Source organism: Curcuma longa, chromosome 14 (assembly GCF_044706935.1).
Source record: "Curcuma longa cultivar G26 ecotype Majalengka, Jawa Barat chromosome 14, ITB_CL_G26_1.1, whole genome shotgun sequence".
In the NCBI taxonomy this organism is placed as follows: Eukaryota; Viridiplantae; Streptophyta; class Magnoliopsida; order Zingiberales; family Zingiberaceae; genus Curcuma; species Curcuma longa.
The window spans coordinates 5,008,619-5,023,444 of NC_133874.1; the positions used below are offsets into that span (position 1 = coordinate 5,008,619).

At 37.2% G+C, this 14,826-nt stretch overlaps 1 protein-coding gene, 1 long non-coding RNA gene and 1 pseudogene across 3 annotated transcripts; all 3 read right to left on the reverse strand.

Moving 5' to 3' along the window:
• Positions 1-2,364: 2,364 nt before the first annotated feature.
• Positions 2,365-3,349, reverse strand: LOC141845203 (uncharacterized). Its single transcript, XR_012603231.1, has 3 exons — positions 3,284-3,349; positions 2,559-2,691; positions 2,365-2,431 (listed from the first exon to the last, which is right to left on the reverse strand). It is a non-coding gene; the product is annotated as an uncharacterized LOC141845203 (long non-coding RNA).
• A 72-nt stretch (positions 3,350-3,421) lies between these two features.
• LOC141845204 (bZIP transcription factor ABI5 homolog) lies at positions 3,422-6,212 on the reverse strand. Of its 2 annotated transcripts, none has more exons than XM_074733259.1 (5): positions 6,122-6,212; positions 4,324-5,361; positions 4,182-4,253; positions 4,063-4,092; positions 3,422-3,966 (listed from the first exon to the last, which is right to left on the reverse strand). In XM_074733259.1, exons 2-5 carry the CDS (start codon positions 5,314-5,316, stop codon positions 3,880-3,882), a joined length of 1,182 nt encoding a protein of 393 aa, XP_074589360.1. In that variant the 5' UTR covers positions 5,317-5,361; positions 6,122-6,212; the 3' UTR covers positions 3,422-3,879. The 2 variants fall into 2 exon arrangements, with proteins under 2 accessions (XP_074589360.1, XP_074589359.1); XM_074733258.1 differs by having other exon boundaries at positions 4,057-4,092.
• Positions 6,213-12,051: 5,839 nt separating this feature from the next.
• Positions 12,052-12,957, reverse strand: LOC141844966 (zinc finger A20 and AN1 domain-containing stress-associated protein 5-like; annotated as a pseudogene).
• Between the last annotated feature and the right edge of the window lie 1,869 nt (positions 12,958-14,826).

Sequence of the window (14,826 nt, forward strand, 5' to 3'; positions counted from 1 at the left end):
TACGTTGTGCCCCAAGAGGGGAAAAAAAACTTAGCCACTTTTTGACTGTTCACTATTCAATTATCAGGCACATCTCATTATCGAAGTTAGAGAAGTTCTTTAATAGCTCCGGGACATAGCTGAGTTGGTTACGATGCAGCAGAGTTGTAGAAGAGGGCAAGGGTTCGCCTGCATCGTGACCAACTGCAATTTCTCGATTTACCTCCTCACAGATGATCGTAAAACTGATCGTGTAGGGCCGCTAAGATAGCGAATTCCACCTTTTTTGCAGAAGAGAAGTTCTTTGATAGTCAAAATTTATGCTTCTCAAATCTTTATCGCTATTAGACACTCATGCTATAACTCATCATTCGTTCTAGTATACTTTTCTTCTAGGCCCGTTCTTCTACTTTACAATAAAAATAATATCTTATTTAGATTTTGATTAAATTGATGGTGTAGTTCCATTTGATAAAAAATATATATATATATTAATTTTGATATAAGAGCATTTATAGAGATGATAATTTCTTCTGAACCTAATGGATCTTATATCCAATCTGAATGAAAGAGAATATAAAAGAATTTTTTAGATTCAATTAAATAATCAAATAATCCAATATGAAACTTTTCAGGTTCCAATATGAAAGTGGATATGATAAAATTTTACTTATATCTTACTTGAATACCCGATTAAAGATCCACCTCCATATGACCATATCCATTAACACCTCTTCAATTTAAATTTTATAGATTTTATAGGATAATAATATTGGGATAAATTATTTTTAATATTTTATTATTTCTTCTTAGTTTGATAATTTTTCTTTAATTTTTTATTATTTTTGTAAGAATTTGATAAATATTCATAATTTTATCAAAATAATTTAAATTTAAAAAATAAAATTATAGGTAATAATAAAATATTTAGATAGGGTATAGATATTCGATCGTTCTAAAGCATGAGCATATAATAAATAAGGATAGAAGATAAAGAATATGAATATTTATCAAATTAAATCATCATTTTTTACTTGTCCATCAATTGTGTAGAGTTCATTACCCATCTTTTTAAATCGCTCGTGCATTTGGTTGGCCGATTCTCCAATTGTATCTTGAACCCTGCAATTGATTTACTTAATAAATCACATTTAGTATTTTGGAATTAGGTAATGATTTTCTTGCTCCATTTGTCTAAGATAATCATGTTTCTTGAAACCCTTCTTAATTATAGACTAAACTTTTAAATTCTATAAAATTACAACTATATACTCATAATACATAAGATTAAAACCATTTAATAACATGTAACCACAATATAAAATTCAATCTTTAACTCTTTCTTTATTCGGACTAACTATGTATGAGAGCACCTCCGAGCTATCGGCTCTTGAGTCTAATTCATTCGCTTTAAATCATATGCTTCATGATACTTCAGCAACAGATAAAATCCGTCACTCCAACGGTCCCATATAGTCAGTCTCACAACCATCTGTAAAGAGATAAATCAAAAAGTTATAAATGACTTCAACAGAAAAGGACATTACTTCGACTTCATCGAAATTTGACCTTTACTCATTTCAACAAATCTATTCCATCGTAACCAACTCAACTATGCTCTAAGGATCACATACCCCATGATACAGAGTATGCAAACATGATGCACCAACCAAAAATGCACACCAAACTTACCACATAAATTTGTATTTTATTTTTTGATATTTGTATCTCACTTTTTTATTTTTTTAAATAATACAATTTTTGTATATATCTTCTCACTTTAGAAAACACATTTTATATGCACATTGCACTCTATCACATATCCAATATTTTATTTTTTTATTTTCTTACAAGAAAATTGTATCTAAAATTTAGATTATAAAAGAGAACTTATATCAAATCAAATTTATCTAATTTAAACAATAAAAAAGGAAAAAAAAACTTTGGAAGTTACTTGCGCATATTTACTAAATTTATTTATTTAAGGTGAAAAAAAGGTTTTTTAGCCATATTTAGATTGTATCCAGATGAATATTTTTGATGGACAAGAATTTACAAGTGAAATCTCAAGTGAAAATCATAATGTTGCAATGAAGTGCTCAAATCCTGAATCTAACAAGTCAATAGAGGTATACAGGTTATTCGGATTATACGAGTTTGAGTTTAAGATTTTCAAGTTGAATTCGGATTAAAATTTTTTTAGAATATTTTTGCTTCAACCCAAACCTATCCATCCGAATTGACACCCCTAACCAAACACAAACAACATTTCCGACACTGTTAAATAAAGATTGATAGGAGACCGAATCAATAAATGGGCAATATACTTGTTCATCCAGACTGCCACAAAGAAATAAAAAGAATAAGAAGAAAAATTATCTTACTCTGAGGATCGAGTTTAGAATACTCGGTATGGCTTCCCCATTGTGCTCTTCAGGTACAGGCACTTCACCTGAAGAACAAATAAGAAAATATGAAATTGAATTCTGCGAGAATCTTATTTGAACTCTATAAAAACAACTAGAGATGGAATTGACCTAGAAATAACAGGCAAAATATTGAAAGAAAAAGAAACTCACATTTTGCCAGTTCTTCTTAAGCAAAGAGACAAAAGACAATTCACACTGAGTTGCACATTCTGTTGGATGATTGGATCTTGAGTTGGAATATCACCGTAGCTTTTGTTTCATTAACTTTGGATTCCAAAGATTCCTGGGAAAAGAAACTTTGAATTGTCACTAAAATTTGAAAAGAAAAAGATACTTATAACAACATTCATCTTTAAAAAATTCATGTGTCAAAAACAAATAGTATTGCATATTTATTTTACTTTTCTTTTCAATTTTCAAACTCAATATTATGTAAAACAAAAAAATGTAAATTGTAAATTTTCTTAAAGTCTTTGAAAACGCAAATTGCCAGTGGTAAGATAAATTAAAAGATGTTAATGCAAAAAAAAAATGATTTGCTCGCTTTAATACAACTAGAAAAGTTAACACATCATAGAGAACAGGCCTGATGCATTCGATGGTAATGCACTAAAATTTGTGAATAGCGCTATGAGAATGCTACAAAATAACAGTTCCGAACAGATGCATACACCATGAAGTGGCAACTGTAATCCACTAAATGGTAGAGTGAAATTTACCTTGATTAAAAAATAGTAATCTCTGCTCATATATGTAATAGAATGGCGTAATCCTCACTAATGCAATAAAATACATGCAGAATTGAAATAAAAATTCCAACGTACATATCCAACAAAAACAAGAAAAGGAAAATATGGATAAGAGATCAAAAATACCTCATTGTTCAGACGAGTATTTCTCCGCTGCTTCAAACCTTAAACAAGCACAAAAAATCAAGTGAGCTCCAGAACCGGATACAAATCCACACGGAACATAAAACTACAATTTCAAGTATGAACACAGAAGCAACACCGCCATGATGAAGATCCGGAGATAAGAAGAAGACAAACTCACCTATCGAACTCCTCGAGAGCGGGCATGCAATTGATGAATCAAAGCCCCGGTGGCAGCTGGGGTGTGTTTCACGAATTTGTAAGAAAATCTCAATAAATCTCTCTATTTGCTACCAACAAATTTATAGAAATTAAAATTAGATCGTCAACAGTGCGAGTGCAGATCAAGGAAGAGTGGTCTTCGCTTTGATCAGTCAAGTCTATTGGTGTCTAAGATTATATCGCTGTTTGTGAGAAACCATGCTAAACTAGTCAAAAGAACATGAACAAACTTAGCTGATACATGGAACTTTATCGGTGCATATACAGCAAGTACGCGAGCCTACGGTACTAAGACGTTGAGCTGGGGGCATGGTGCTACTACTTTACATACACGAGCAGAGGAAGTGCAGGACGAACAAGGAGAATCAACTTGGCTTTCACCAAGTGCTGCTATTGCAGCGTCGCAGATTGCTCGTGGCCCTGTGCGCATTTACGCGCGCCTGTTCCGCCATCGCCTCCATCAACTGCAAACAGAAGACCCACACATGTCAAGCAAATCTGCGTTGCAGTTGAGAAAAAAACTGAAGAACACAGCCATCTCGTAGGAAATTAACCCGGACCAGTTGCTTCCTTAACGTTGTTACTCTCGTCTGCCGAGCAAAAGGACCCTCGTTAGCATCGGATTAATTTTAGTTTAATCGGGAAAGTAGGTGTCGTGGTGATGGATTCATTGCCTGACCTGGTCTTCTCTGAGTCTGGCATTCTCTTCTTTCAGCTGGTTGAGCTCCGCCTCCAGCTCCACTGTGTATGCCTGTGGGCGTTGCAATTTCAGAGGCTTGAATGTTTTATAGAGGCATTAATACAAACAGGTTATGCCATACCTGCTTCCTGGCACGGGATCTCGCAGCGGATTCTCGATTCTTGATCATTCTTCTCTGTCGCCGCTCTACTACCTTGTCCGCGCCCGCCCTGTCGGCCGGCCGTTTCCTTCCGCCGCCTCCGAAGCCGTTCCAGCCTCCCACTGTATTCTCCACCTGACCCGCTATTCCCTCTGATGACAGTGGGCTCTCCGGTGATCCTGCCCTGGTCGAATCGTATCCGTTGCCCATCCTTCCTCCGAACCCGTTCCCCAACGGGTAGCCCCCGTTGCCGACCATCGCCGAGGATGCCGTCAAACCGGCCTGCTGGTTGATGTATCCCGCCATGCCCACCACGTGCCCGAACCCAGCCATTCCATACTGCTGCGCGGCCGCAGCAGGAGGTGCGGGGGTCGCTACTGGCTGCGGGTGAGGCGATGGCGCCCCTGGTGGACCGTACCCCTCGCGGACCACGCCGGCTTTTATGAGGAAATCCTCGAGAGTCATCTCCCCGAAGGTGGGTTGACGATGCGCGTTCCCGGCGCTACCGTCCCGGCGAACGGCCTGTTGCTCTTGTTGCGCAAGGAACGCCGCGTCCCGGTGGATCTCCGCCCACACCTCGTCCACCGTCTTCCTCGACAGCGGCGCGGGCAGCGTGAGCGACCCCTGCCGGCGAAGCGGCTGCGCCACCCCCGGTCCACCTCCGTTACCGTATTGGAGATGGTTGTCGGCGGCGCCCGCCGCCACTGCAGCCTGAACCTCCTCTACGTTCCAGATGTTTGTGAGGAACTCGTCCATGTTCATGGAGCCGAAAGTCTTTCCGGGCTCGCACACAGCGCTCTGGATCTCGTCGAGGGTGAGCGAGTAGATGGAGGTCTGCCTCATCAGGGGGAACTCGAGGTCTAGCTCCCGTGCCGCCACCGACTGCTTCCCTTCCTCCTGAGCAGGATTCCGGTGCTCCGACGTGACCTCGGCGTCCTCGGTCGCCAGGTTCTTGCTATCCGAAGGAGAAGCCATATACGCAATGTGTCCCCCGCGCGAGCTCTGGTTTGCTTAGTTTCACTGCATGCGGATAAAACGAAGGTGAGGAAGAATCTGGCAAATGACGATTGACGACAAAGATTTAAGTGCTTTTGACTCTGGGTACTGGAATTGAGTAGTGCAGCAACGACTAGAAACGGAAGCCCCTCAAAAAATAAACCAGATTGAAAGCGAACACAAGAAGCAGAATTCAACAAAGAACTCGGTGTCCATGAATCTAGATTCGAGAAATGTTTATTTCAATTAGAATGCTCAGAAATGTTTTGTGTAGTTTTCCAACAGACAAAGATATGCAAATCTACCACAAAGCATGCAAGCTCACCGAGCTAGGCAGGGTGCCCTCACTGGCTACATGGTGTTCATCCTGGAGCATGCATGCAGCATGAATGAGATCTTTGCGTGATCCGCACTACACGCCACAGTCTTTACTTGCATTTCTAGGCATTCTTCAATTAGTTCCCGCAACAGACTCTGAAATCTTTTGATTTCCAAGCAGGGAAACTGCTGCTTTACTGAAACGAAAATCCAAAACCATCTCCGGTTTCGAACAATTCAAAGGCGAAGAACTGATCACGCTCTCCAAAAACCAGAGAGGGCAGATCAATCGTTGCCTCGATTCTACTTGATACGAAATCGCACCACCATTGACAAAATCAATAGGGCACATAGAATACTAAATTTCCGGCACCAAAAAACCCCCAAAATCCAGATTGAAAGAGCGGAAAGAAAACGCGATCGAGCATGATCCAACTACAAAGTGGAAAGGTGGATATGTTAATACCTCCGACAGGTTCGCCATTGGCATCGCCACGATGCAGATCTGAGATCAGAAGAGAGAAACGCCGCAGCTAGCAGACCCCCACCGTCGCCCGCTGTCACCGTCGCTCTTCCACTGCCGCGCCGCGGGGTATTTATTTATAGACAGATGTCAGTCAGTGGGGGGGGGGGGGGGGGGGGGGGGGGACATTTCTTTTACCAGGACGCTAGTGGACCCGCACAGCGGGTCCCGCGGACTCAGGATTCCGCTCGCGGGATAAAAAGGTGCGTACGAGCGTTGCGAAGAGGTGCGCCGGCGTTCCTCGACACGTACGTGACACGTGCCGGCGCTAGGAGCTCCCAACCGCCCCAGCTGCCATATCGGATGACGTCATTCGCCTTTCAAAAGTGGGCATTGTGTTTCGGTAACGGGCCGAAAAGTAGGGAGCCCATTAATAGTCTTTTTATATATATATAATCACTTAGGTGCTTAAATTTTACTTGATTGATTAATTATGAGAGTAGATTTTTTTTTTCAATTCACTTATTAGATAATTTTAAAATATAATTTATGTATATTTAAAAGTTCATCTCTAAAATATTTTAAAATTTAAATCTTAATAATCTTGAATATTTAACCACAATATCACATTCATGAGAATGTTAATAATCTATTGTGGTCAATTGTAATTTCTCTATTTATCTCTTCATGAATGATATCACATACCTTTGCAGAAAAATGAGAATGTTAATAATCATATATTAACTAAATAGTGAGTTATTTTAGAAAAACATATAAGAAAAAAAAGTACTTCAAATAAATAGATATATAAGATACTAAAAATATAGTAGTTTACGGATAAATTTTCTCTAATAGAAAGATAATCTTAAATATTCATCGTGAATTATACATCATTTATGTTTTTCAAATTTATCATAATGATTGATAAAATCAACTTCAATATTAATCAGTTCAAAAAATTAAATATATAGATTATAAAAAAAATAAGTTGAATTGAATACCACTAATTAAATCGGTCCAACTCTTTAAAGTATTGATATGCAAAATAACCACAAGTGCAACATATCCAACAACATCTTTAATTAATAAAAGATGAATCACTAGTGAGAATTTGTTAATGAGCACGCAAGGAAAGGGTTATATTCTAGTGATCAAGTTTAGGCAAATGACTTGGTGGTACTTTGGGGAAATCCATCATTTGAAATAGATTGAGAGAGGGTTGCCTAGGCTAAGAAGATCTATTGATCAAATCTATTGTCCATTACAGTAAAAAGATGAAATCTACTATCCAACAGTCCTACACAGTTAGCTTCATCTTGGACAGTGAGAGTTTATTATAGGTGATTCTATCCTAAATAGAGGAAAGTTTTGCACCATCTCGGACAATGAGAGTTTGTTATTGACGACTCTGTTTCGGATAGAGAAAAGTTTTGCACCATCTCAAACTAATAAATTTTGTTGTAAGTGACTATCTCAAACAGAGGAAAGTTTTGCACTGTCTAGGACGGTGAAAGTTTTATTGTAGGCGACTCTTTTACACTGTCCCAAATAGTAAAGAACTTTTGCAGTACTTGACAATTTCTGAAGGTACTCCAATTAGGAGATAAGCATTTAAAGTTGTTAGTATACATGGATAAAAGCAATATTGTAAGAATTAGTTTGATCGATAATATGCAAGGATTAGTAGCTCAGCAATAAAAAAGAGTTAAAGAAGAAGCCATGATTAGTCTTATTATCTCAGAGAGAAAAAGTGAATGCCTCAAGACACCATATGATTTTTCTTTTTCGTTCACTCCTTTTAATCTTTTGCCATTAGGAACACACATGATTTCCTTCCAAAAAGGAAGCATCTTGAATATCAACAAATATATTAAAGGTAGCAAAACCTGCTACAAGGTATCCCACTTGTTTGAAGAGTCCTATGTGCAGAAGAAATTAAATCTGAAGTAATTAGCCTAATAATTAAGCTCCTTAGAAAAGAAAGTGTTGTTAATCTTCTCATCACCATACTCATAAATAGAACATCAATATCTATGTATTAATATACTGATGAAAGATTACAAGCTCCAGACTTTCTAGGCCACCGTATAAGAGTAGCTCCAAATTTAGAGCTCTCGCTTGTCCTAGAACCATTGGATGATGAAGACAGTGAATGATGAGGACAGATCTTTAAAGAACTATTTTAAAGAGCCATATTCTATATAACCAACACAATACAGTAAAGATCATAACTTCTGCCAATAATGATATGTCTATGTCCATAAAACCAATTATTGGTTTGCAACCTTTGCTATTCAAACAAGTTGATCGATAAGAGCATCCAAATTTATCTCATCCTCCACCAAACTTGGCAACAGATGTAATAAAAAAGTTAAGACTTAAGTTGGAGAACTTAGAGTAGACCTTCAAAGAGAAATCATGCACTTGAACCCATAATTAAGTACCCCATAAGTTGGAGAACTTAGAGTAGACCTTCAAAACATTGGAGAAGGGTGGTCAGACTGGATTGTCCAACGGGGTCGCACCATCAGCCCGGTACTCCGGCGACAACGCTGGCACATCGGAGAGGTTGAGCACCGAGAGATACCCCTTGCTAATCAACAAGTTCATCCCCGTACGCCCATGTCATCTGGGAAATTAAGAAACTAGGAATTGGCGCGTTGGTACGTGAAAATATAGTTGTCATATCTAAGAGATTGCATGAGATACATTTCAGCAAAAGATGGAATCTGTCACCCTAGCGGTCTCACATAGTCAACCCCACCACTATCTGTGAAGAAGTAAATGGGGAAACTGTAGTTAGTCACGACAGAGGAGGGCATTACTTCGGCTTCGTCAAGATTTGACCCTTGTCCACTTCAACAACTCTGCTCCGTCGTAACCAACTCAACTATGTTCCAGGAGCAATTGCATGAGATACATGATTATACCTAGCATAGCATCCTCCTCTAGAATTTTCCTCCCTTATCTTATATAGGGGGAGAAATTTAAGGAATATACCTCTCAAAGAGAAGATCAAAAGATACATTCCATTAAAACATTTTATAATAATCATCGTACCTCTTCGCTTGCTACATCCACTACAAAAAAAGAAGAATATTTCACGATGAATTTTGTGATAAATTTTATAAATAAATTTGTTATAAAAATATTTACGACAATCTTTGTGATGAAAAATTTATCATCGTGGATAATTCATCATCAAATTCTGCGACGAAATAATATTAATTTATCATAAATTTAGTAACAAAATATTTTTTTGTCGCTAAATTTGTTTCAATTTTGCAACAAAAAAAACTTTTGTTGCATAATTCACATCAAAATTTTCTTGGTCCAAAATGCAAATTTGCAACGAAAATTAGTTTTCGTCATAAATTGGCGGCGAAAATAGGTTCGTTATAAATCTACAATGGAAATCGTGTGGGATAGAAGGAGAAAGCGAATCATACAAAGCTTCCTTCGAGAGGGAATCTGTCTCGGCGTCGCTCGTGTGCGGGGCAGTAGCAACGAAGGGAGTTAGGGTTGAGGAGTCGACATCGTTCGCATATAGGACAGAAGCAGCGAAGCAAGTTAGGGTTGAACAGGGATTTTAATTAGATCCCTAAATTCAAGGGCGAACTCGTTTTTCGTCGCTAAAGGAATGACGAACCTATTCATCGCGGATTCGATGACGAAACCAAAATTCATCACCGATTTGGTGACGAAAATACGATTCGTTACTTATTTAGTGACAAAAGAAAGGTTTGTTGCTAAATTTGCAATTAAATAAGGATTCAACCCTGAATTTGAGATCGGATCCTAGAGTCAACATCGCTCTCGTGTGGGGTAGGAGCAACGATGCCCTAAATTTAGGGATGAACCCTTTTGTTTGTCGCTAAATTTCATCGCTGATTCAATGATAAATTTTGATTTCGTCGCTGATTTAGCGACGAAAAAAAGGATTCATTGCTAAATATGCAATGAAATGAGGATTCGTCCCTAAATTTGAGATCAAATTGGGAATTGACTCTAAATTTAGCGAAGAATTGAAAACTTATCACCAAATTAGCAACGAATTTACAATAAAAATAGTTTTAGCGATGAATTGGACGACGAAATATATTTGTTGCTAAATGTACGATCAAATTTTATTTATCGTAAAATTCATCGTCAATTGACAACAAAATAATTTATCGTCACTAATATTGTTATAAATTTACAATGAATCTTTCTTGTCGCTAAAGTTCGTTGCAAATCAACTATTTTTTAGTGTAAAAAGAGCTAGCCCCTTATAGCTCATCCCTTTTCACCAAGTATATACCTGATATCTATAGATGCGAGCTAGCAATATACCTTGGAGATCATGGGTAAGTAGATAGCACATTATGACCCATACCTCCTTGTAGTCTGTTGAGTTCGACTAAACGAGTTGAGACGGTTGAGAGAGTTCGGGCTAATGACTCGGCACTTGATAGCTTGGTAGGTCAAACTAACTCAATAGGCCAATCAAGCTAATTAGTTTGTTAGGTTGGAAGATTGACAACTGAACAACTCAAACGAATTTGGACCAGCTCAACTCATCTCGGTAGCTTGGCAAGTAGAACCAGCTGGGTAGCTTGGCTCAGCTTGACAACTCAACCAAATACAACTCAGATAACGGTGATGAATAAATTAGTTCAAGATAAAACCACCTAGATGTATCTTTAGATGTATCTTGCTAATATGGAACTAGAGGGACCAACCCATGACAGGGTGGCTAATCCGTCAAAAATTAGTCATATGGTGGGGCACAGGAGGGGCTAACCATCAACTTAATGGGTTGAAAAATTTTCAACCCAACCAAACTAAAGATGAGTTGTCGGTTAGACGGGACAATCCATGGACCTGTCAAAAAATAAAAAAATATAAAAAATATTTAAAATTTTAAGTTTAGATTACAATTTAAACGGATCAAGTTAAAATTTTTAAGTTTGAATTATGATTTAAACGGATTAAGTCCACTAATCCATTAAGTTTTCTATTTTAATTTTAAGTTTTTTTAAAAAAAATTCTCAATCCACGAATTCAAGTCCATCACAAATCGGATACATGGAACAGGTCGGATACAAATGACATTTGAGAGGCTGAGATCAACAACGTCAGTTAAATATAGATGTCATAATTTTTCATCATATTTGGAGTTCTCATGACGAAGGAAACAAAGACAAGGAAATAAAAGTACATGCCGTGATTTGCACGGCCGTGATTTGCACGCTAACGGTTCGACTTAAATTTTTAAACAAATTTAACCGTTAGACTTTTTCAAGATAAGATACAGTTTTTAAAAAATAAAATTAAAACATTTTAAATTTATTCCCTAAACTAATAATATCTTTTCGCACGTGTGAGGATTTAGTTGGATGCACGTGTATAATGAACGAAATAAAAAATAAAATTCGTCACTTTAACACGATTCTATGTAAGAAAAAAAAAAAAATTATAATTAAATTATTTTTAACTTCATCAAAAATTTATCACTCCAACAATCCTACCTAATTCCTACATTTATCAAAATTATATAGAAAGTAAATCAAAAAATTATAATTTTAACCACAATGAAAAAAAAATATTATCATAAAATATAATTAAAATAATTTTTGACTACATTAATTCCTATTCTAATTAACTCAATCCTTTCAATCGGAGGCTACCAATGGCCAATCTTGGAATTTATAAATTAAATGTTCTTTTTCGGACAAAGATCCAAGGACACTTCAAATTTTATACGGACGTCTCTTTTTCAAATAAATAAATAAATAACTATTTTATCTCAAAAATATTCCTCGACATATATATTTTTTTTTTGCACTCACAGCCGACACGAATAAGCCACGAAAGAAAGATTCCGTCCACACGAACTAATTCTCGCGTTGCTCTTCTCCTTTTTGCCCCTTTTGTCTTTCATTTTAGAGATCTTAAACAAAGAGGACGATCGAGGCATCATGATCCTCTATTCACATTTCACATGAGAAATTTCTGATACAAAGAAACAGGGCTATTCGATCGAATCCAGACTTGTAGTTCTATTACGCGATTGATTAACGAAGGGATCACCACAGGTTGCAACAGCTTGGCCCCTTCAGCTACAGGCAAGGGGCGGCGATCGAGGTCGGAGGTCGCTGGAGGCCTAGATCTTGCGGAGTTTGTCAGCCTTGACGAGGGGGTTGTCGCGCGCGATCGAGTCACGGCCGGCTGCCTTGTAGTCGAAGGCGCACGAGTGGCTCTCCGGGTAGCGGTGCTCCCCGCAGAAGGTCTCCCCGCAGCGGCAGCGGAATCCCGTGAGGCCCACTTTCTTCCGGCACGACAGGCACCGGATCGGCCGCCTGGCTGTATCCGCGGCGGCCGCCGACGATCCGACCGCCGTTCCCGGAGGCGCACCGAGGGGGAAAGATGAGGCGGCGGAGGGGGCGGACAGAGAGGGGGCGGGACGCGGAAGACGACGACGGCGGAGGGGAAAGGGACCGCTCCACGGCCACCTTGGCGGAGGCGGCTTGATCTTCCTTGAGGCGGAGGTCGCGATAGCACTTGGAGCAGAGGTCGAGGGTCGCCGGGCTCCCGAAAAACCCGCAGTTGTTGGCGCAAAGCCGGTGCCCTTCCTGGCATCTCTGCTCCTCCGCCATCCTCAGACCAAATCTGTCCCAAATCAACCAAAAATTTCAGGAAAAAAAAAACAACACGAACAGATCGAAAACGAAGAAGAAACCTGCCGATCAAGAGAAATCGATACGTACCGAACTCGAATATCAGGAATATCAAGACGCCTTCACCAACCCTTCCGATCGCCTCCGCTTCGCGAGACGTGGGAAAAGGAAAATCGATACACGGCGCCCCTCTGGGGTTGCGATATGGTAATAAATAGGGGGAGGGTCTGGTAAATGCCAGCGAAGATTGCGCATAATTACAAACTGACCACCGACCTTGGTCGTCGTGTTTATCCAGATGGATTTCAAGGAAAAGCCAGAGACAATTTTCCATCGCTTATTTTGTAATTTTTTTTAAAAAAATAGTTTTTTTGAAAAATTGACAACAATTTAATATAAAATTTTAAAAATATATCTTTTTATTTTTATATCATTACAGAAATATCTTACTTTATTATTATATTTATTCAAAGGTCCTTTAACATTAATTTTATACTATTCTTTAATTTAATTTTTACATTATAATAATTATGATTTTAAAATTATTATAATGTGATTCAATTCACTATTGTAATTATTAAGAAATCATAATTATTATAACTATTATAATTATACCAATTACAAAATTGTAACTACTATAATAATTATAATTTTATCTCCTGTTGTTACAACTAAAATAATTATTTATAATTATAATAGAAGTGATTTTTTTTACTGTTATAATTATAAATAATTATAATTATAACCGTTATAAAATTATAATTATTATAATATAATTTTATCATGATATACTAAGAGGTATTTATATTATTTGTATTATAAAAAGAGTTAATGAGATGGATATCTTTTGATAAAAAAAATCTAAAATGGAACGTCTTTTGATTTTACTCCTTTAATAATTTATCTTATTTTTTATTTAAAAATAAAAACAAAATAAATCAATTTTTTTTATTTTTTATTCCTCCTTTCTTTTCTTAGTGTCGACGAATGTCGGCATATGATGCCATAGTGCCATCGAATGATCGAGACTATGGATTATGTGGAATACGGGTCCAGGTCATCTTGTAAATATTCCCAAGTTCAAGGATAAAAAGATGACGAGAATTAATTAATTAATTAATTAATTAAAATAATTAACCTCCGGCAATTTACTAAAAGCATTACTTGTTAATTAGAAAGATATTTTAGTAAAAGTTGTTAACTTTTGGAATATTAAAATAGTATTGTTCCAAAATAATCTTTTGGCAACATGTATAAATTATACTATTTATTTTTTTAAAAATTAGTTTAATTTCTGTCCAGTTTTGAATTTTTTGATAGGTCGATTATAGACACCAACTTTGAAAAGTTTAACCGATAAATTTGGAAGAGTGAGAAGAAATTCTAGATTTGTCTTCTTTAAATTATTGTAGACTCATATTAAATAATATTTTTCTATAAATAACTACAAATAAACAAGTAAAAATCAAGTTATAACATAGCGAGAATAAGATAATTGTCCGTTTTGATCTAATTATTTTGACCAAATTAGAGATAAACAAATGTTGTTGAAGCTTGAGGGAGTAGGCATCTTAGAGATAGTCTCCACCTTTGAATCATCCACTCACTAATAAACTCAAAAAAGAAAATTGAATTCAAGGGTGGAGCCCTGCTTAGTTGTACTTGGGCGGTAGCCCGAGGGATTCGACGGCGATGAGAAAAAAAAAATTGGATTTAGGAGAGGAGAGAAAAAAATTTAAGAACTAGTTTGGAATATACCATCGGCGTAGTCCAAAAATTCGAATCAACCCAGATAAATTATCCGAACTGGCTCCGCCATTGATTGAATTAGTTCACTTTCTCAAATTCACATACAGCTTGTTGTCTCGAAGAACTTGAAACGGATGCACAAAATGTTAACAATGTTGTGCTCTATCTATCTTATAGATCATTATATTATCGAAATAATCATGAACTTATCCATACATCTTTTGAGCACCGCCGAAATTAACTTAGTGATTATGAGAAACATCAAAAGAGCGTCTCAGATAAAAGTCAAAAGGATGCCTT

Bases quoted from the DNA above. Each gene is read 5' to 3' on its own strand.
- LOC141845204 (XM_074733258.1), bottom strand. From the start codon at position 5,316: ATGGCTTCTCCTTCGGATAGCAAGAACCTGGCGACCGAGGACGCCGAG. The intron at 4,254-4,323 runs GTATGGCATAAC...CAACGCCCACAG, and splicing joins GATCCCGTGCCAGGAAGCAG to GCATACACAGTGGAGCTGGA. The intron at 4,093-4,181 runs GTCAGGCAATGA...TTTGCTCGGCAG, and splicing joins CCAGACTCAGAGAAGACCAG to ACGAGAGTAACAACGTTAAG.